The 21,069-nt window shown below is 40.5% G+C and overlaps 1 protein-coding gene across 1 annotated transcript in view; it reads left to right on the top strand.

The window, feature by feature from the left end:
* The window catches only part of kcnh1a (potassium voltage-gated channel, subfamily H (eag-related), member 1a), a gene marked incomplete at both ends in the record, with an annotated part of 50,451 nt that overhangs the window by 13,722 nt on the left and 15,660 nt on the right, over window positions 1-21,069 (top strand). The window contains 4 exons of the mRNA XM_084076073.1: window positions 883-1,001; window positions 1,862-2,254; window positions 14,180-14,337; window positions 17,129-17,400. Of these exons, the coding sequence (XP_083932199.1) occupies window positions 883-1,001; window positions 1,862-2,254; window positions 14,180-14,337; window positions 17,129-17,400 (942 nt within the window). The remainder of the gene's footprint in view (window positions 1-882; window positions 1,002-1,861; window positions 2,255-14,179; window positions 14,338-17,128; window positions 17,401-21,069) is intronic.

The following is a 21,069-nucleotide window of genomic DNA, read 5'->3' as shown; positions in this document are numbered from 1 at the left end:
TCAAACGATTTGGCACCACCCTTTAAAATCTGCTCCCACACTTATGCTTCCCAATACTACGTTACAGCCGATTTTCCAGCACAAGAGTACTGCCACTGATATGAGCTGAATGGCAATTAATACAATCTGTATCCATGCAAAAAGAAACCAATTTAATTGCTAGATACAGTATTTAAACTATCTACTAATTCACATAACATGATAACATAATTATGAGAAACAGCTTTATACACACAGCCATAGTCTGTGTGTATAACGGGGGATTTCTTTTTAGGGGACCCAGGGGGAGAGGTGGCTTGTTTTCAAACAATAGCTTTCTCTTCCCCTTGTTAATCCATTGCTACAAATCTTAAGGCAGAAGGTAAAAAATGTACATGTGAGTACTTGGGTACTCTAGCCCCCATCACACCTGTTTTCACCTGCTCTCTGCTCATCTGTGTTGGATTCCTTCTGTTTTTTTATTCATCCCATTGTTCACTGATCTCTACAGTAACTATTGTTATATTACATTTCTATAAGCCCAATTTTAGAACAAGTAGTCTACAGGTAGGCCACTCCATGCTACGTAAATGTTTGGGGAATAGAAACCTAGGTCAAACATTTCACAAGTCAGAAAGAGTACTGGTGACAGTTTGGTGTATGTAAAATGTGACTGTTGTGTGCATGATTAACATGCATAACTACTACTACTGAATAACTACTCACTGAATGTATGGTCAAATTAAAAGTCGAGGTGCAGTATGTTTATATCTACACATTTTTAGACGTAGATTTTGTGATTGCATCTGTGAATAGAATATACATGTCTAACAGAAAATATCTGATATCAAGAAATCACCATCTTATGAGTTGACACATTGTTCCTGATATGTTTTTCCTCAGGTTGGGGAAAGTTTGCTCGTCTGACTCGTGCCCTAACTAGCAGCAGAGGCGTGTTACAACAGCTGCAGCCCACAGTTCACAAGGGAGAGAATGTCCACAAGCACTCCCGCTTAGCTGAGGTACTGCATGGCGATGAGTTACTTTATGAATGACGAGAAAAACGCTGTACACTGCTTTTCATGCTCCCAAATATTTAAATGAACACTATCACTATCAACATTATCCTTATGCTGTAGTATTGTTGTTGTAGGATCAACATTCCATTTGCAGTCATAATACAGCATTATGTGTGTGTCTGATACGCCTCTTAAGTTGTGCTGAAAAGTCCAAATCTGTGATTTTGAAAACTACAACCCTTACTTCCCATTTTGTAGCCACTACCTGTGTTAGTCGTGACATTGTCCATTTTTTGTAGAGTTCACGGAAAAGCAATCTTGACTGTTTGACTTCATTGCCTGAAGGAAGCCAAACCAAAATAAGTTTTCCTCTTATGTACCTGTACACAAGATGTAATAATAAAGTACAACCTTGAACCTCGAACCTTGAACTTCAGACAATATTAATCAGGTTGATGAAATAGCGGTTATAGACTGTATGGGTGTGCTAGGCTGGTGCTTGCGCACCAAATGCATCATGGAAATTATACGCACACCAAGAATGGCCAAAACGGACAGAAGTGTCCCTGTCAGTATGGGTTTTATCATGAACATATGCGTTTCTATAGACTATGATAATAATCAGCTTTTGAAATGTATGTTCTTTAATAGAAACTATGTATGTTTGGATTAGGTATTCTAGTTTTGTCATGGTATGCCAGTGAGCTAGTAGCTTATTTTAGGCTACCCCAAACAGGATGGATATTCTTGAGCAGATGAGACAGAGGCCCAAGGGTCCAAGCCCATATCTGTCCCCCAGGTATTTTTGGCCTCTGTATGTCTGATTACTTAATTTATTAGCTGGAATGCGCTCTTCTTGGCAGGTACTACAGCTCGGCTCTGACATTCTACCCCAGTACAAGCAGGAGACCCCCAAGACGCCCCCCCACATCATCCTCCACTACTGCCTGTTCAAGACCACCTGGGACTGGGTTATTCTCATCCTCACCTTCTACACAGCCATCATGGTGCCCTACAATGTCTCCTTTAAGACCAAGCAGAACAATGTGACATGGCTGGTGGTGGACAGCATTGTGGACGTCATCTTCCTGGTGGACATCGTCTTAAACTTCCACACAACGTTTGTAGGACCTGCAGGCGAGGTAATATCAGACCCGAAGCTGATTCGAATGAACTACCTGAAGACCTGGTTCGTCATTGACCTGCTGTCGTGCCTGCCCTATGATGTCATCAATGCTTTTGAGAACGTAGATGAGGTTAGTGGAGAATTTTCTTTGGAACTTGGGGTAAAAAAAATTAAAACGTTTTTCTGCCACAGTGTAGTCAGTGGGAAAGGGATAGTTGAGATTGTTTTGTAGCCCATCGAATTAATCATGAACAGATCCGTATATCTCTGACATGTTTTGGTCATTTGTTATTAGACCTTTATTTATACAGATAAATCCAGTTGAGATGAAAGAGCTCTTTATTGAGGGAGCCATGTCCATTTGTGGTTAAGAAGCAGAAATTAATAGCATTTGTTGAAAATGTCTTTACAAATATCATGTCAAAACAACATTTTTCTGTGGGAAGGCGCAGGATGTGATTAAAAACCATTAACCTTTTGTACGAGCCTTTGAAACAAATTCTATCCCTTAACTCTGTCTTCCTAACCACCACTACGGTGCAACAGAACAGGTCATAACTTTTATAGCTGATCATCAAAACATGAATCAACCTACAAACAAAAGACAACATACACCAGGGAGTAAGGATCAGTGAATAGATAGACCCAAAACCAACACTGAGGCACTGAAGTCTTTCTGCCGTACTCTCTGGTCGATCAGTCAAAGACTGTTCCTGTTCTGAATCCCAGCCTCCCTGCCTGCTCTGTTGTCTTCTTCCTTTTCTGGCTATTTCAGTTCTTGTGGTGGTTGAGAGAGTGCTACAGTGCTATGTCAAATATTCACAGGTGAACACTCATACTATTTCAAAATGTGACATCTCAAACACATGAAAATCCCACACTGGAGTGGCAGGTAATGTATCCCTTGTCTACGTGTAGAGTTACAGACTTACTCTAAACAGTTTTGTAAATCCAGACTTTAGGGTTGCTGTAAATCTAAAACTCCATCCCAAAACTAAGAATTGGACATCCTGAACTTAGTTGATCCAACTTGCCTGCGATACACCAAACATCTTTTTTGAAAGTTGTTCTCTCTCCACAAATCCTTTATGATAACAGAATGTCATAAAAGGCACATCTTGGCGAACATTTGCCTCATTCTATTATGGAGCTCTCATAATGTAATCAACAAAGTACCACGCTCTTCTCATACGTTTATGTATAGGACTTATTTTGTTCTTTTTTTTGCATTGTGGCCTAGACATTTTTGCAAAATTTTGAATTTAAGAGAATATTTGGCTGTATTAAGTTAAACAAATGGATTATGCAATTTGAGTCTTTGTGTTATCATTGATAGATAGCTAGATAGTGTGTCAGTGTTTTCCTTCTGTCGCTGTGGTTAAAACAAGACGTGTAAATGTCTGGTGTAAACAAGATGGGGTCTATTAATGACATGGCTATATGTGGATATTGGACTTGATGTGGCCAGTCTTTTACGTCAGTACTATGATGTCAGCCATCTCCATATTTTGACTGCCCAGTTCATGATTAATCAGAAAGGATTCTTAAAAGTAAATTAAAATATATTTTTAAGTAATTGAAGATTTTCATTCATTGAAATGGCTCAATCATACTTGCTAATGACAGTGCCAAAGTCTGTCATTGCATCGCTGCTATTCAGAAATTAGTTTCTTTAAATATATACTTTTTCTCAAGCAAGTATTTTGAGACGGTCGCATAATACGGTCATAATAACATTGCTGTTTTATAGTGCATTGTACTGTTTGTGTTGTTTGTTGTCGTTTTCAAGGCTTGTAAAGTCTGTGCTCTCTTGGTCAGTAGCTTGTGTTCTCTGTTTTCACAACACTATTATTATTATTATTATACACAATACTGTCACTATACTATTATTTTACAGTATTACAAACTAACATACATTCACACAATAAGCTTACAACTAACACCACTTGTACCTGCATCTTATTGAAATTCACCTCCATCTCCGAGACGCCATCATTGTGCCAAAAGAGAGCTGGCCTCTACTATTCATACATTGAAATGAATGACAAACACAATTGCGCGCGCACACACACACACACACACACACACACACACACACACACACACACACACACACACACACACACACACACACACACACACACACTCTAAATGTACCCTGGGCTCTGCTTGCCAGTGTTCGTTACATCTATGGATCATAGTGTGTATGTGCCGGCACATGTGTGTGCTCGCGTGCAAGTGTGCGTGCATGCGTGCAACTACTGTATGTGGTTCTGGGACAGAGCATGTGTGTAAAATGCTGTCATTGCTTTTAATGTCCCAATGTGTCAGTCAGAGGCAGGAGAGTGTATGTTAGCTCTTAGGGACGGGGGAGACGGGGAACGGTGGGGGGGGCAGGCGGTCTGCTTCCAATTCACACACAAGGCACTGCGAAATGCTGCGGTCACGCTTAACAGACTTGCTTGTGGGCAGTCATCAGCATCCATGTGAGCAGTAGGTGCAGGTGCAGCACTTTCCTCCATTCTAGTCTTTCAACATTTCAGCAGCCTAATCGCTGATGGGGTCAAGAGGCCTCGAGGTCAGACAAATCACATTACAAGTCAGAGGTCAGGAGAAGGGGAAAAACACTGGCATGTTGTCATCTGAAATCACTATGAAGTCATGGACTTCCCTACAGAATAACTGTTGTGCCATGTTAGGCATATTTATCGTATTTGTACAATAACATTTTCTTTTTGCCTCGCTAGCAATGTGGCTCTAACGATAGCAATGTCAGTCGGTCCGTCCATCCTACAACATATCTCGAGAAGATTAGCTTGATTGCCACGGAATCTTTTATCTACCTTCATGCTCCCCAGAGGATGGCCCCTATTGATTTTGTTGACCCTCATGGCCTTTCCTCTAATGCCAACCGTAGGCTCGAATTTCCTCTTTACGCTCAAGATATCTCATAATCTAATAGGAAGATTGCGGGGTGAACCATGCTGATTGTGGTGCCCCACTGCCCCCATGGCCTTTTGTCTAGTGTCACCTTTCAGCCAAAATGTCCGGTTAGGTGTAAGGAGCAGCACAACCTCTGACTTTTAGACTCTTAGGGCAGTATCTTCCGCCCTGCACAAAAAGGCACAAACGGGGAGTGAATTTGTCGTTCCTATCTTCCGACCAACAACGCAGTTGTCATCTTTACACTTTGCCCCGTTGTCTAAATATCAAATGATCATGGCACCTATTTAGCACCGATGGGTGTGTTGCTCCTAAAATGAGGTGTGTTCTGGCTCTATCAGAGCGCACTCCGCACTGCCATCTTATGCCCAGAGTTTGTGTTTTACGTTCCTATGTTAAAAACTATAGAAAGAAAAAAGACAGAAAAGAGGATTATGATTAGGAAGGGAATGGGAGTTTGAAAAGGTGGGTTTTGAGTGTGGTTTTAAACGTGGTGAGGGTGGGAGCAGCTTTGATGTGAGCTGGGAGTGTGTTCCATAGGGAGGGGGGGCGGCAACTGAGAAGGCCCCGCCACTCCAGGTTCGTAGGGATATCCAAGAGGTTGGCAGTGGAGGATTTTCTTCAGATAGTAGAGTGTAGACTAGAGACAGTAAGCCAAGGGCAGAGAGATGAAAGACATGAAACACACAGCTCATGCTGGAGTCAAACCAGATATTTCACAACCATATGGTTGGTACACTATCCATTCATCCACCGATTTGCTCCTGAAAGAGGCGTGGGTTGCTCAAGGGCTTCATGGCTTGCCTGTACTTCTAAGCATTGATCCTCTGATGATGGTCTTTAACCACTAGACTAGATCATCTGGGTTTGTACATGACATGTTTGATGTCAGTATAGAAATAAAAATACCTGGGCACTTCACTACAATGTCAACTCTGTTGGAGTTCCATATACCGTCATTATAGTAGGCTTCTTATTTGTTTGCTTATTTGAATTATGTTCAATAGTACGTTTATTGAATATTAGTTTTGTCATCGTTGAATTCACCACTTATTATTGATGAAGTGTCTTTTCTCTCACTTTTTTTCTTCTTTTTTTTCTTTTTCATTCCTCTGTTCTGTTTGCATGGCCCCTCCCTCTTCTGCCTGTTCTCATGCATGGGACGTGATGGGAAGAATTGGAACCACCGAGCTGTCACTCAAGTAGGCTTCAGTTTGATTAGACTACCATCATGATTCATGTTCTCTCTCCTCCACACAGCTGTCACACAAAGGACTGATTTATGTGACCATATACTTACTGTACCTACTACTTCTACTATGACCAAATTCATTTGACAATTACTCTGCAATACATTTTATGTTGATATCTTAAGGATATAAGACAAACTGTATGTTTGTTGGTACAGTATGAACACTATTGAAGTATGCAATGATATAAATTATCAAAGAAGTACACTATATACGAAAAGTACGGCCTTTTTTTCTTTTTGTTTGTTTGCAAAAGTAGCATATTTTCATGTCTGTGTTCAGTGATCATCGTTCCTTTTCCAAATAATTGATAATTACCATTTCCTCCGTCCGTCCGTCCGTCCGTCCGTCCGTCCGTCCGTGGACAGCTAATCTCTGGCACCTGCCACCAGGAGGCCGATTTTTGGGAAAAAAATGTTTTGTCCAAACATCATCCAAATCAGTACACATTATCTCTATAGTCATGTGATCAACACGGATCTGTCAGATTTTTTCATATTCCATCCTGATTGGCTAAGATTGGCATCTAAACTTTGCAGGAATGGCTTGTTTTGAACAAAATGCCTTCAATCATAAACGCAGTGATTCCACTCACCTCTACAATGACTGAATTCGGAACATTGCTGGCAAACTTTTTCTAGTTGTTTATCTTTTCCTAATTTGGTTAAGAAGTTTGACTTATGTCACCATCTAATTCCAAGCTATTGGTAAGTTATATTAAATTATTGTGAATTAGAATTTTGTTTGTATAAACTAGCGTAGCTGGTCAGTTATGGGAGGGGTTGTATTGGGGGTTTGAAGTTATTCTAGTCTAGAAACTTGATAGTAAAGCTTGCCTATACCCCTGTTCTAGACCTACATCCTTGGAGGTCCTTAACAATACAACAGCAAAGATTTTATTCACCTCATTAAACTGCCTCAGATCGGCTTTAACCTCTTAATTTACTGCATTGATTTACCACAAAAACCTGACCAATCACCAGTAATGAATGAACCAAGTAATGAATGCACATCTGCAGAGCTAAAACGATTGCCATATGTCATATAATATAATATATGAATATATATAGGAATATAGTTCCTCATGAATATTTTATTGGATATCAAGTTATAAGAAAACAAAGCAAAGTCAAAACAATTTCAGGCATACAGGCATACTGTACCATATTAGTGTGGTATATTTGAAGTCATTTGGACTAAATTTGGTGTTTTAGCTAGAATAGTTAAATTATTCTTATATATATATATATATATATATATATATATATATATATATATATATATATATATATATATATATATATATATATATATATATATATATATATATAGATCTTATTGTAAGGTTAATAAGAGTGGAGCTTATTTGATCCCAAAAAAAAGAGGGCAGGTGGTATAGACGGGTTTCCTGTTAGTAAACATGAGAGGAATATGACCGCGCAGCTGCGGGGGGAAGCCTATGGGTGCGTTTGGAAATTACGCACCGGAGCACACTCGCCTATTAGTTTGTATTGGCCAGTGCGCTCACTGCCGCTCAGGGCTGTATTTTCGAACGCGCCTTACCCCCAGGCATGCGCAGATTGCGCATTCTGCTCTGTGATGACGTCGCTCGGAAACCCGTCTATTTGCTGTTTCATTGTTAAGAAATTCCCAAAACGGGATAATCTAAATTCAGAGATCTTGATCTTGAGATATGCACAACATTAGATTAATGACATATGACATACCTGCCATTTGGATAAAAATGGCAGGTATGTCATGGCAGTCGGTGACTGACTTTACTGACTACATACCTGTACTTAAGAGATATCGAGTTATAGGATTCAGGTAAAGCCTGCTTGTTTCCAAAAAGGATCTTATGGAGTTTAGGAATAATGACTTCATGATCCAGATCCATAATAATCTTACTGTTAATTTAATAGAGCTGGCACCTCGCGTCTGTAAATTGATGTCAGGGAGGCTGAGGGCTCCGACCGGCAGCCAGGTCAGATCGAGTGACATGAGTGCTGCAGTCGTGTGCTCCTTGCACACCACAGCACATTAGAAAGATCAATATTGCCCCCTCACACACCACCACCACCAAAGGAAAGAAATCCTATACACTCACTAACGGCACAGCACACTGATGCGATTGGTGTTGTCTCTTTAAATTTATCACTGAGAGGGTGTTTCAATACGCGGAGGAGCTGAGTAGGCATTTACTGTAGGTGCTGGTCTTGTAACCTCTCCATCCTGTGAGATTGTGCAGCACTATGTATAAGACATTTGTTTACTGTTTGGTACTGTAGTTGGTCCAGTATCCACAGTAACTGAGCTTTCAGGACCAGGAAACAGATATTCTGAAAAAAATCTTTGAAGATGAGTTGGTCGTTCACTCTGCTGTGAAAAGATTCACAGCTATCGTTTTAATGTTTACTATTCATGTATTGTACAGCCTTGTGTTGGTTCGTTCCTACTGAAAAAGATGTTTAGCTTCATGTAAACACAGAACTCTGATTAGGTTAATCAGACTGATTAGATAAGCAGATTTTTACCCTTGTCCAAAGCAAACAAAGGAAATAAAAAAGTGCGCAAGATCAGGGCAATATTAAATACTCGAGGGAGATATGTGAATTGGGTTTGAATTTATGTTGATGTTTTATATTAAATTATGTATTTAATCATAACATTAACTATAATGCACAGAACATTGATCTCCACCACCATTGATCTCCACCAGGCCGCATTGGCTACCCAGGGCCCGCAAGATTTGGAAGTCAATCAGAATGGAATACGGTATGACAAATCTGACTGATACATCTTGACCACATGACTCCAGAGATATGTGTACCGATTTGTGTGAGTGAGCGGACTGCCCCACCCCCCAGCTATTTTATTTTATTGTAGACGTATGGTTCAAGAGTTATAGGCCTAGGCCAAAACTTAAAGCTACCTCTTTAAAATTGTGGGTGGAGTGTCTTCCTTGACCTACTGTGAGTGTGCATGCAAGGTTTGATGCCATACGGACGGACGAACGGACAGACATACGGACAGACAGACAGATGGCTCCGATTCTACTTTATTATTCAAGTATTCAAGTATTCAAGTATTCAAGTATTCAATCAACGTAACGAGTTGCAACTTGCAACAACAACAGAATCCTAAAACTGTGGTTTGCAACAATATGAAACTGGACAGTCCACACCCAGGCGCCAAGCCACGACCAATTGATGTTTCCACAGCAACAGTGATATTGTCACAGTCCCTCCGGGACATAGGATATAAACAGCAGACAGGGCTGTCCTGAACTGGACAGTGACACATGAAGGCGAGATAGTTTATCGTTTCCATAGCACGTCAACCTGTTATATTATAATCAGTGGTTGAATATCTGTACTTTACTTGAGTATTTGTATTTTTGGATACTTGGATGACTTTCACTCCATTACATTTCATGACAGATATTTGTACTTTTGACTACAGTCCTAGGAAGTGAAAATACATTATGAATTAACCACTTAAGTCCTATTTCAAATAAGCTCACAATGCATTGCATAGCGACACGCTGTGAACTTATCTGCTATTTTGACTATTAGAGGTTCTGGTCACTACGCAACCCCCACACCTACATCGCACCGCCGATGCGACCGATATGTCTGAGGCATAGTGTCAGAGTACCCGTTGTACTGTGTTATACTGTATCTGTCTGTGTCCCTTTTGTGTCCATATACAGTATGAAGATCTCTGATCTGTCTGTCTACCTGTGTCCATTGTATGCCCATATATGGAGATCTCTGTATCTGTCAGTCCTGGTCCCTTTTATGCCCATATATGGAGATCCCTCATGTCATCAGCATACAACCATATTTTGGCATGCCCATATATGGGCATATCCGTTAGATCAGCGGTTCTGGACAACTGGATATCCATATATGCCTATATATGGACATATCGGTTGAATCAGTAATTCTGGACACCCGCATATCCGAACGACTCAATGGCGGGCACCCATAGAGTTATAATATATCTAGAGGGCGGACTGCCCCGCCCAGCAATTAATTTCAATGAAGGTTGCTCACCGGCGTTTGAAGCACCCGAAAGAACGCTCTACTTCCGCATTTGGGCACCAAATGTGGGTGCCGAAATGTGGAATTCTTGAGCACCGAGCAGGCGCACTAGGGTTTCAAACGGTAGAGGCATGCGCAGTGGTGTTTTAAATACGGAAGTCCTGCAATCTCAGATTTGACCACCAGGCCACTTCACTATTCTACCATGGCTCTGGGGGTTTGCGGGCACCGCACTCCCTCGAGTGAAGTCGGTCGGTCCCATATATGCACATGCCCACATATGGGCATGGCGGTCAAATCTGTGTTCTTGGACAACCGGGTCTCCATATATGCATGTATCGGCGTATCGGGTTAGTTTATGGTTATGTCTGAGTCATAGTGACATGCCTATATATGAGCATATCGGATTTGTTTAAGGTTATGTCGGAGTCTAGTGACATGCCTATAAATGGATGTATCATGTTTATTTATGGTTATGTCTGAGTAATAGTGATGTGGCCGTGGTCCTGCCTATATATAGGCGTATTGGGTTTGTTTCTGGTTATGTCTGAGTCAGAGTGATGTCAGAGGTCCACCGGCCCTCCCAGTAGCCAATTTTAAAGGGACTGTTCACCCAAAAAAAAAAAGTTTTTCTATCGAATAGTCATCCCATGGAAACTTGAATTCATGGATATTTTTTAGTTTTTGTCGCATTCCTAAGCCAATAATTTGATTACCAGCGGACGGTAGGCAGCGGTTCCGGTAGGAGACACAAAGGAGACTCTTTGTGTCTCCAACGGAACTGCTACTGGTCATCAAATGCTGGTCTCCATAGGGTGACTAATCGATAGGAAAAAAAAGCCATTTTAGGGGTGAACTATCCCTTTAATATAGGATTATTAATATTTTTGGGGAATGTCTGGAAAATCTTTTTTTGGAAAATGTTTTAATGTTAATACAGCAATGCATTAATATTATAAGAACATCTTCTTAATTTCTTAATTTGATGATTTGTTCTTTTAAATATTTCAGTATTTTAAAAGCATGTACTTTTGAATACTTAAAGAACCACTTCACCCATTTTCAACCTATCTTTATATAATGGGTCCTCAATAATGCTCATGATGAAGTCACTGCGGTAGCAGGTTTCTGAACTGTCCACATCCCTCCCCTGAGACAGACCGAGTAGACAAAAGTTTTACCATATTATAATGAGCATTAGTGAGGACCAATTATGCAAGGGATAATCAATGGGAAGAAATAAACCCAGACAGGGTGATTAGACCACGATGCGATAGCAGAGGGGTCTAATCACTCTGAAGGGGTTTATTTCTCAATAATAAATAATAACCCACTCCCCATTGATTATCCCGCTTATTACATGGCTACCGTGGCTAAATTAATACATTGATCGCTTACGGTAATGAAAGTATTCCATTGCAACGTGGTCGCCTCAGGAAAACTACGGGAAGTGTTGATAAAGTAGAATACATTTTCGGTTACTGTCAATTTCTCGCTTCAAATGTTTTAAAAAACATTCTTGAGAGCAATGTTTAGCTGTAAATTACATTGTGTGTTTGTTTACATGGCTGGCATGTTGGATACGGCACAAAATCAGAATGATATGAGCCAGGTGCTCTGAGTCATTGATTAGACAGCGGTCTGTTAGCGGTCATTATTAAAAAATAACTGAATTAAAAAATAACCGCTGAATTTAGTGATTGATCAGAATCAAGCATTCAACCAAGCGCCTCAGGGTGGCCGCAGAGTTCACTTCTGAATTAAGTGATTGTGAATGTGATTGTCATTACGATTTTACAGTAATTTTACAGTAAAATGTCGTTTGATCTTCATGCGTTTTCTATATCCACACCAGACCATTTTGTTTAATTAATCCATAATTTTATTCCAAGGCAACGTCGCTCTTCCATGGGCAGAAAGGGAGAGAGCGCAAGATTACACTGGAGGACAATGGCTTGCGCAGTCTTCTCTTAAAGGCAATGGCATCTGCATGGTGATTGGTTTTTATTAATGTAACGAGAGAGAGAGAGAGAGATGGACATGTTTGTAACGTTACAATGGCAGTTCATGTGAGAAACGTGTTTGTGATCAGTTTGTTTTGTCGTATAGCGAATCATTGGTGTGGACTGGTCTTTAAGAGTTGTTATCTGTTTAGTTATTGAATACTGCAGCGGACCGTCTCCTTGGGCTATTGGATGGAATCCAACAGCTGTGCATTGTTGCAGACTTCAAAAGGATGATTTAGAGCCTTTGAAACGTTTGATCTGATAGTATTCCAATCATGTAAACATGAAAAAGTTGATTGATGAATGGTAAGAACTATGGGTGGTGGTTTACCTATACACAGTTACAGTACAAGGTTGAGAGTGAATGTGTCCCACTTAATTAAACTGGAAGAGATACTGAAAAGAAAATGCTCTATACATCTCTGAATAACAGTGATCAAAGCTGCTTTATTCATTCTGTAGTTTTCATTATTTGCACGTTTTAGTCCTACAGATTATTACATGTTTGTTGTAGTATGTTGTACACTGTTCATGTCTTTATTTAGGAATAAAATGTAGCCTACTCTCACTCCGTATTCCTCTGTTCCTTTTCACAAATTACACCCTCATTATAAACATTTGACCATCTGATAATGTGATATGCACTTACAAATTCAATAATGGTATTTGGTTTGATTGATTTTTATTTACACAATTCTGCGGTTTGTTGTGCATCATGGGTAGATCTATGATAGAATGTATGTCAAACAGCTCAATTCCTAAGAGAGAAAAACGGTGTCCAGTACAACATGACATCCGAGCAATAATCTGAGCAATTACCAGTGATTCAGCTGTGTAAGATGTTGAAAGTAATTGCCGTTGTTTCAAAATGACTCTTCAGTGAGCTTCCCATTCATAAGTCGAACTTGATCAATTCCTCCAACCTCGTATCTAAACCTCGCCTGCTTCCTCAGGGGAGACACTAAGGCGCAAGGACATGACGCTTATGAAGGATGGAAAAATTAGAATTGGCTATAGTCTTCACCTTCGGGCCTGACGGCCTGGCAATTACAATACGTGTAGTGAACTACTTTAGCTGGCTCAGGAGGTTTGAACAATATGAGGTGACAGGATGTTTGATTCAATGAAATTACTGCAGGTTTAACTGAGATACATATTAGTCTGGTGAAGACGCCTCCTGCTTGGCATAATGGGAGATTTCCAGAGAATGGCCGGGCTGGGGTTACTTTATGGCCATGGTTCTTTACTTTTTTTTCCAACCCTTTTCACATCTAGGACCATTATTTATTCTGCATTTGAGCCACGGACCACCGTTTGATGAGATTTAGCCTCTCCGACCCAAGACTTGGAACATTTTGTTGTCGTTGGATACAATTTTGTCCACAATTTCATGCTGTATTGATGTGGTACCATAGGAGAGACAACAGGCAACCGTTGATAACAATAGCAATTCTTTAATTAAGTAAATGCCAACTTAACAATAATTTAACTCTTGAGGGTCCATTTGGTTAAATGTTACACTCTCAAGAGTTAAAGATCTATAAGGGTCCATTTGGTTACCAACTCTCCATCATTTAGCTGGGGACCACCTGGAACCCCCTCAAGGAACACTGGTGGTCCCCGGACCACTGGTTGAGAACCACTGCTATATGGCATTAAATTAGCTCATTAATGGTGCACTGAGAGGGCAAGTAGGTTTCACTGCATGCTTTCTCCCCATCATTGCTATGGAGCCCACAGTGACATGTGCCTCTCTCTATCTCCTCTCTCTATTTCCTCTCTCTATCTCCTCTCTTGTCCCATCTTTTAGGGGATCAGCAGTCTCTTCAGCTCGCTGAAGGTGGTCCGTCTGCTCCGTTTGGGTCGGGTCGCCCGCAAACTGGACCACTACATTGAGTATGGGGCGGCGGTCCTGGTGCTGCTGGTGTGTGTTTTTGGCTTGGCAGCCCACTGGCTAGCCTGCATTTGGTACGTCTAAACATGCATGACATTTAACATCGTATTTCGTTGCTGTCGGGCAGAAACCTCTTATCTCTGTATTTTAACGTATGTTTTTTTTGTAAATCAATGCCCTACTTCGTCACACTACAGTGTCACACAAAACTCAATCTGGGAACCCATCGCCAAATAAAAAAGGAAAAGCAGCGCCCTCTGCTGTTTTTTACTCTTTCACTTAGCTCTGGGGGGGGGGGGCTAAATGGAGCACCCCGTGCGCAAGGAAACCGGGGTTTTGGTCTGCCTTCAGCCTTTCACTTCCGGTGGTGCGACTATGTTTTCATTCCCACTAACAATATTTCTACACGGAACACTAACACCACTTCTCCCAGAGAATATGGATCGTTTTGGTTATAAGCCCACTTGTTTCTATGATGAAAGAGCAAGTTAAAATGTGAATATCTTTCCGTGGTTTTGTCTGCTCCGAGGACGCTATTGTTAAATGAGTTTCGGTTTGTTTCTAGTGGGGAAGGATCGGTACACACGTAAATCCCGGCCACTACATTTGATTGGGTAAAGTGCGGCCTGCTTCCTGATCTGAAGGCACGCCCACTTGTACAGTAGGCCAGTGCGTACGCGATATGACGAACCCCCCCGACAGATTCAAGCGGAGAGCAGAATCTGTTCTTGAGAGATTACACAAAACTAGCAAGAATAGCCGATTCACAACTAAAAACATACTATTTTTTGCCATTTTTTTATTTGAATCCTGAAAACTAACAGTTTTGGACATATGAGGTTTCCACCCGACAGCAACAATGTAGTATGCATTGTATATTATACTATATTGTAACTTATGATAAGAAAATGACGGTAAATTACTAGTCTTTAACCCATTCAATCCGGGAACGCATACCGTGTCATTTTAGATGTTTAGCTATAACCATTATTTTATTTTTGTTTTATTATTTACTTTAGGCTATTCAAAATATTTGACAAATGTTCGCTTTAAAAAATATATATTCAAAGATTTGCACACATTTTCAATTTTTTTCAAAAATATCAGATCTACAAGTTCATAGCGCGGCACTCGGTACCACACTATGAGCTTGTATATCTGCTATTCTTTAAGTCATCTAAAATGACACAGATGCGTTCCCGGACTGAATGAGAAGGTAGCCGCACACACTGGTAGCCAAAGTGTTATTATGGTTTTGGCAGCTAACTGCCTTCTTCTATTGAAGAGATCATCAAATGAACATTACCAATAATGTTGCTAATTTTCATTTATGTGTTGGCTCTTGGCACTTTTATCTTCCTCTGGAGCAACTGAGGGTTAACCACTTAAGCCATATTATATCGTCTCTGTCGGGGTGTAAACCTCATATGTCCAACACTTTTAAGTATGCTCTACAACAGGTATTTAACTAGATTAGGCAGGGGCCACAATTGTAAAATGACTTGAAGCCGCTGGCCACAAGAGCGTGTTCGTGGTTAACAGTTTGACCGTTTGTTGTGTGTGCTACTGTACAGTATATAAGACACAACAATGGACATATTATGTCCATTATGGTAACTTAAAGGGCCTGCTTCATACTGCATACTTCATGCCTTTTGATGTTTGATAAGATCATTCCTGTGCCAGTCCTTTATAATGCACAGGCTTTGATTTGGATATTGAGAAAATAGGAAGTAGATTCTGTGTGTTCTGTGCACGGGTCCCTGGCATGGAAGTGTCTTTGTGAGAAGAATTGGTGGCAGTCTGGCAAGTTGAAGTGTTTACATGTAGGCCTACGTATGAAGGAAAGTTTTTTTTGGGGGGGGGGGTGGGGGTTTAGCATCCGGCTGATAAGAGCGCAAGCTCTTACGTAGTGGAGAGTTAGACCATCATTCAGCCCAGGACATTATTGAGGACAAATTAATCACACCGTGTAAAACCTACAAGTGGATGGAGATGTACTGTAGAAGATGGAAGTTGGACAGAATCCACTCAAAACTAGCTAATGGATGTAGAAGGAGAATTCTTTCTTTGGTGCATGATTTACTCTCCAAAGATTACATTCACCCGCATTTGGGTTCTTGTAGCAGTGTCTTGACTGCAAATGCAGTAGGCGGTGGGTGTTAATTAACCCTTAGTTAACCCTGAGTGAGTCCCAAACATTCCTTCATTCGGGTTATTGGTTGGTTCACTATTAACAAGCTTTGGTTAATGGTTATGAAAAACATCAAAATGGTCATTCTGTACAACCAACCATCTAATAATAATTGTGTAATTTCTTTTTTTACATTGGAATATGGAATGTGTTCCAGGGGCCACAAGAAAGCTCCGCTGGGGCCGGATTTGGCCCGTGGGCCACCAGTTGAATATCACTGCTCTGTTAGCTCAAAACGCATCGCTTCGCACCGCGTTTCGAGCTTGCACATCTGCTACTTTTGATATAAAAGTTAAAATATGGAGATAAGAGGTTTCTGCTCGACAGCAAGGATATATTTCATCATTATGATGGTGTCACATGGGGGAAATGGATCAGATCTACAAGCTTATACTGTAGATTACACCTCTGGTTGTGACATTTAAGATCAGTTCGCCCATAACATATGGTCAATTTAAATCTTTGATTGCAGATCTACCCACAAATGTCTGTAACTGTTTTTAATTTTGTTTTTGTTCTGAATTTATCATTGATATGAATATTGATGTTGTATTGATGTTGTACTGTGCTGTATCTCGACGACACTGCAAATGAGGGCAACCTAAATGTCTTTCGAGAATAAATAAAGGTTTGAATGAAATGCAATATTAATACATTTCCCTCACACACAGGTACAGCATTGGCGATTACGAGGTCATCGATGAAGACACCAACATCGTGCGTGTGGACAGCTGGCTCTACATGTTAGCCGAGACGGTGGGAACGCCATACCGCTTCAATACCAGCGGTTCAGGGAAATGGGAGGGTGGCCCTAACAAAGACTCGGTCTACATCACCTCTTTGTACTTCACCATGACCAGTCTGACCAGCATCGGCTTTGGAAATATAGCTCCGACTACAGATGGGGAGAAAATCTTTGCCGTGGCCATGATGATGATTGGATGTGAGTGACAAGTCCTAATGTACTTAATCATACCTTTTAAAGCCACAGTCCATTGAAGTAGTTGAGTAAATAAATCCTGTATCATTAATACAGTACGGAGGAGCCATGTGACAAACATACTGTAGCATGCCATCTAAATCCCTTTTAATCTAAAATATGGCGGTTCTGTGTACTGTAGGAAGTCCAAGTAACAGGTTTGCTAGTTGCTTGCATCTGGTTTAAATGTGTGTATTTGATGTGGAGAAGTGAATAATGGACTGTGAAATTGTGAATGTGTCATAGTCTATTCTTTACTTTGTTCTATGAATCTATCTACACATTCTACAACTTTAGCAAGAGGTTATTTTAACCTGGAAACTCCGGACCCTCTTTAACAGCTCAAAACATACTTAACATCGATGAAAGAATTTGTTTTATCACCTTGATTCTGAAGACTTTAAATTAAGACTTTTCTTAATTTAATATGAAGCGCTTAATAATGTGATTTTGACATGAAATTCTTTTCAAAATTCCTCTACAGAAGTTCTGTTTGGGGTCTCAGTGACTCTAACTGTATCTATAGAACATGATTGAAATCCAATGGATTTTCACACTGCTTTGAATCCCCAATTGGCGTTGAGGGTACCTCTCACAATCTTCCATTTCAGTCACGCTCATAAGACAGTGTTCTTAGATCCTTTTTGAGCATTTTGACCTTCCTGTTTGTCCTAGGCACCTGTCACTTAAAAAAAAAAGATTATATATGTTAATTATTATAAAAACAATTTCCCATACTTTTTTTTAAACTTGAGATATACAGTAGGGAGATCTACAAGCTCAAAATGTGTAGCATCGTTTTGAGCTTGTAGATTGGCTATTTTCACTACTCGATTTTCAGGCCCTTCAAATCCATTCCTATATTGCGCTGATCAGAGCAATGGTCACCGAGTTATGGCCATTTGACATGTTAGAATCGGCTGTAACATTGCTGCAGTGTCGCATATGTTTTTTTGGTGTGACATTTGTCATGGCAGACCCCTGAACAGAATTTGTGCCAAGTTTGGTGAGGATTGGAGCAATGGTGTGCCTTTGGTCTCCGGGGGCCCTAAGGTGGCAGACCCCTGACCAGTGTGTGTGCCACGATTGGTGCGGATCGGAGCAACAGTGCGCCTCACAAGTCCGCATGTTACGTCCACTGTCGACCGTCCATCCACCCTCTAGGCAATTTTCATATAAGATTAAATAGTGCTTAATTCATGCACGTTTGGGTAAATGGTGCTTTTATCCAAAGTGCTTTACATAGATTGTTCATTACATTCACCCATTCACACATGCATTCATACACACATTCATACACCGATGGCAGAGGAAACCATGCAAGGCACCAACCTGCTCATCGGAAGCAATTAGGGGTTCAGCGTCTTGCTCAAGGACACTTCGACACTAACTCTGGAGGAGCCGGGGATCGAACTGGGAGCCTTGCGGTTCCCACCCGGCCGCTCTACCGGCCATTCTACCCCTGCGGGTCCTAAGGAGTCACCAAGTATCTTTTGGGTCTCAGCTGAAAAGGTTAGATAGCTAGGAGCCCCGCTGTAGAAAAAGTCCCTACCAAACCAAAATTACACCCTTGCCATACTGTATGATACTATGTGTGAATGCTAAAACAAAAACAAAAAAAATGATATCAGGAAAATAAATGCCTAAAAGGGGAGGGGGCAATGAATGGGTTATGTCTAAATCATATAAGGTGTAATACTTAAACACACAATGGCTTCTCGCATTACAGTTTTCATGTCAGTCTTTTCTGATGTATTGTTTACATAGTATCACCCACATTTATCTGTTAATGCCAATTCTGCTTCATGCCCATATAGTTGTCTCTGTGTTTTACTCCGTTCTATACTGTACTAACATTTGTGCTGATGTGCTGGGAGTATGTTTTATGTGTACCACTACAGTGTGATTTTTACAGTTAGTAAGGCTCTTTTACCAGAAAGCCTCTGTTTCAATACACACTTTTGTAACTGTATTTCTATTGATCCTGTGTTACTGTATGCAAGCAAGTAATTCAGTTTGGTCAGCAATGTAACATTTACCTCCTGGCAGAGGACTCTGTCAGGCACTCAAACAGGGCAGGGTTTTTACTTATCTACAGGCTTTATCATCTGATATAATCCTTTTAAAGGAAACTCATAGTAAGCCTACTGATAAGCGTCTGAAAGTACACCTGTGTTCCAAAAGTTTACATCCGACATTTAGAGACCCAGAGCTCTGTATGTCTGAAGTGAACACGAGGAGGTAGGTTGTAGGCTTGCCCACCCAATCAGAAGTTAGAAACGGCAGGCCCGCTAGAAGTATCCTCTCTGCCTTTTTTCAATTCCGCCTAACATTTATTCATGTATTCTTGACATTCAGGCAACTTTCCAACTTGACTTATCAACTTAATAATCACATGCAGTTAAACTACATACTGTCCAATTACCTGATAGGTCATTTGAGTTGAATGAACATGCCCAGTAAAATATTAAATGCCTGCACTGGTTGTGGGATAATGAATCATAGATTGCATCACATCTCTGGCTGTTTGCAGCAGGGGGAGACGTTTCAGAGACATTAAATCGTTTAACACATTTTTAATCACAGAATGAGTATAGGGTGGACAGCTAACCAGCAGGGGGCATTCCCTCTATGTTAGTAGATAGAACGGTACTTGTGAAATCCACATCATTAAACTAAAACAAGTCAATTCATTATTTTTTGCAATTCATACAGACGTTCTATGTCAGCATTTATGATAGTATATCATTTCACACTGGGGGAATCCCCGAAGTTTTATAAATGAGCCTCCTGAAGACTAACGTCTGCTTCCTTGTATCATTGTAAGCAGTACCACAACATTACATTTGCATCCGCAGTAGCAGCTCAATAAGTGCTGGTCTCTGTTGCATCAAGCTTATATCCACCAGTCCCAGGCCTGCAGGATACAGTAATGTTTTCCCTATAGTTCCGTAATGTGTTTATAGTAGCTATGAAATAAAACAGCTAAATGGAACTGTGTCCCCAAATCTGACAAATGTGAACATCAGTTCAATAAATTATTGAAGAAATGTATAAAACGACCTAACCAGCATTATTTGTTTCCATGGGCTATTTTACACAAAATCTGTCTGTCTGTCTATCGGTCAAACAGACATCAAGACAAATATCTACACAAAGGATGTAATAAATAGTACATAGTCTCTTGTGCAAATAAAACACATATCAAATAGCATCAGATAGGCTATAATATGAATGGGAAAGTGAGTCTAGTCACAATCATACATACAAACAGAAGTGAGCAGCAAGGCAAGCCACAAACAGATGAAAAGAGGGCACTCAGATGCAATATTGACGTTTGTTGTGGCTCTTTGTGTTCTTGGTATTGAGAAACAGCCATTGTCATCTCTGCATTGGTCTTTGGAGCTTGGCTCTGCTAGATATGACACGATGACTCAAATGGAAAATAATGCCAAAAAAATAATGAAAATTTAAATGACTTAACACAAAATATTAGGTTGTAACAAACAGGAAAATGTTTGATGTTACAGAGAAAAAAAGGTCAAAACTATACATGAGATACAAAGGTTGTGTTCCATGAGCACAACCTTTACCAATGCAATGCAAAGCGATGATAGTCGCCATTAGTTCTTG

This window comes from Gymnoscopelus microlampas (genome assembly GCF_963454915.1).
Source record: "Gymnoscopelus microlampas genome assembly, chromosome: 13".
Lineage (NCBI taxonomy): Eukaryota > Metazoa > Chordata > Actinopteri > Myctophiformes > Myctophidae > Gymnoscopelus > Gymnoscopelus microlampas.
This window is presented reverse-complemented; position numbering and strand designations above follow the sequence as displayed.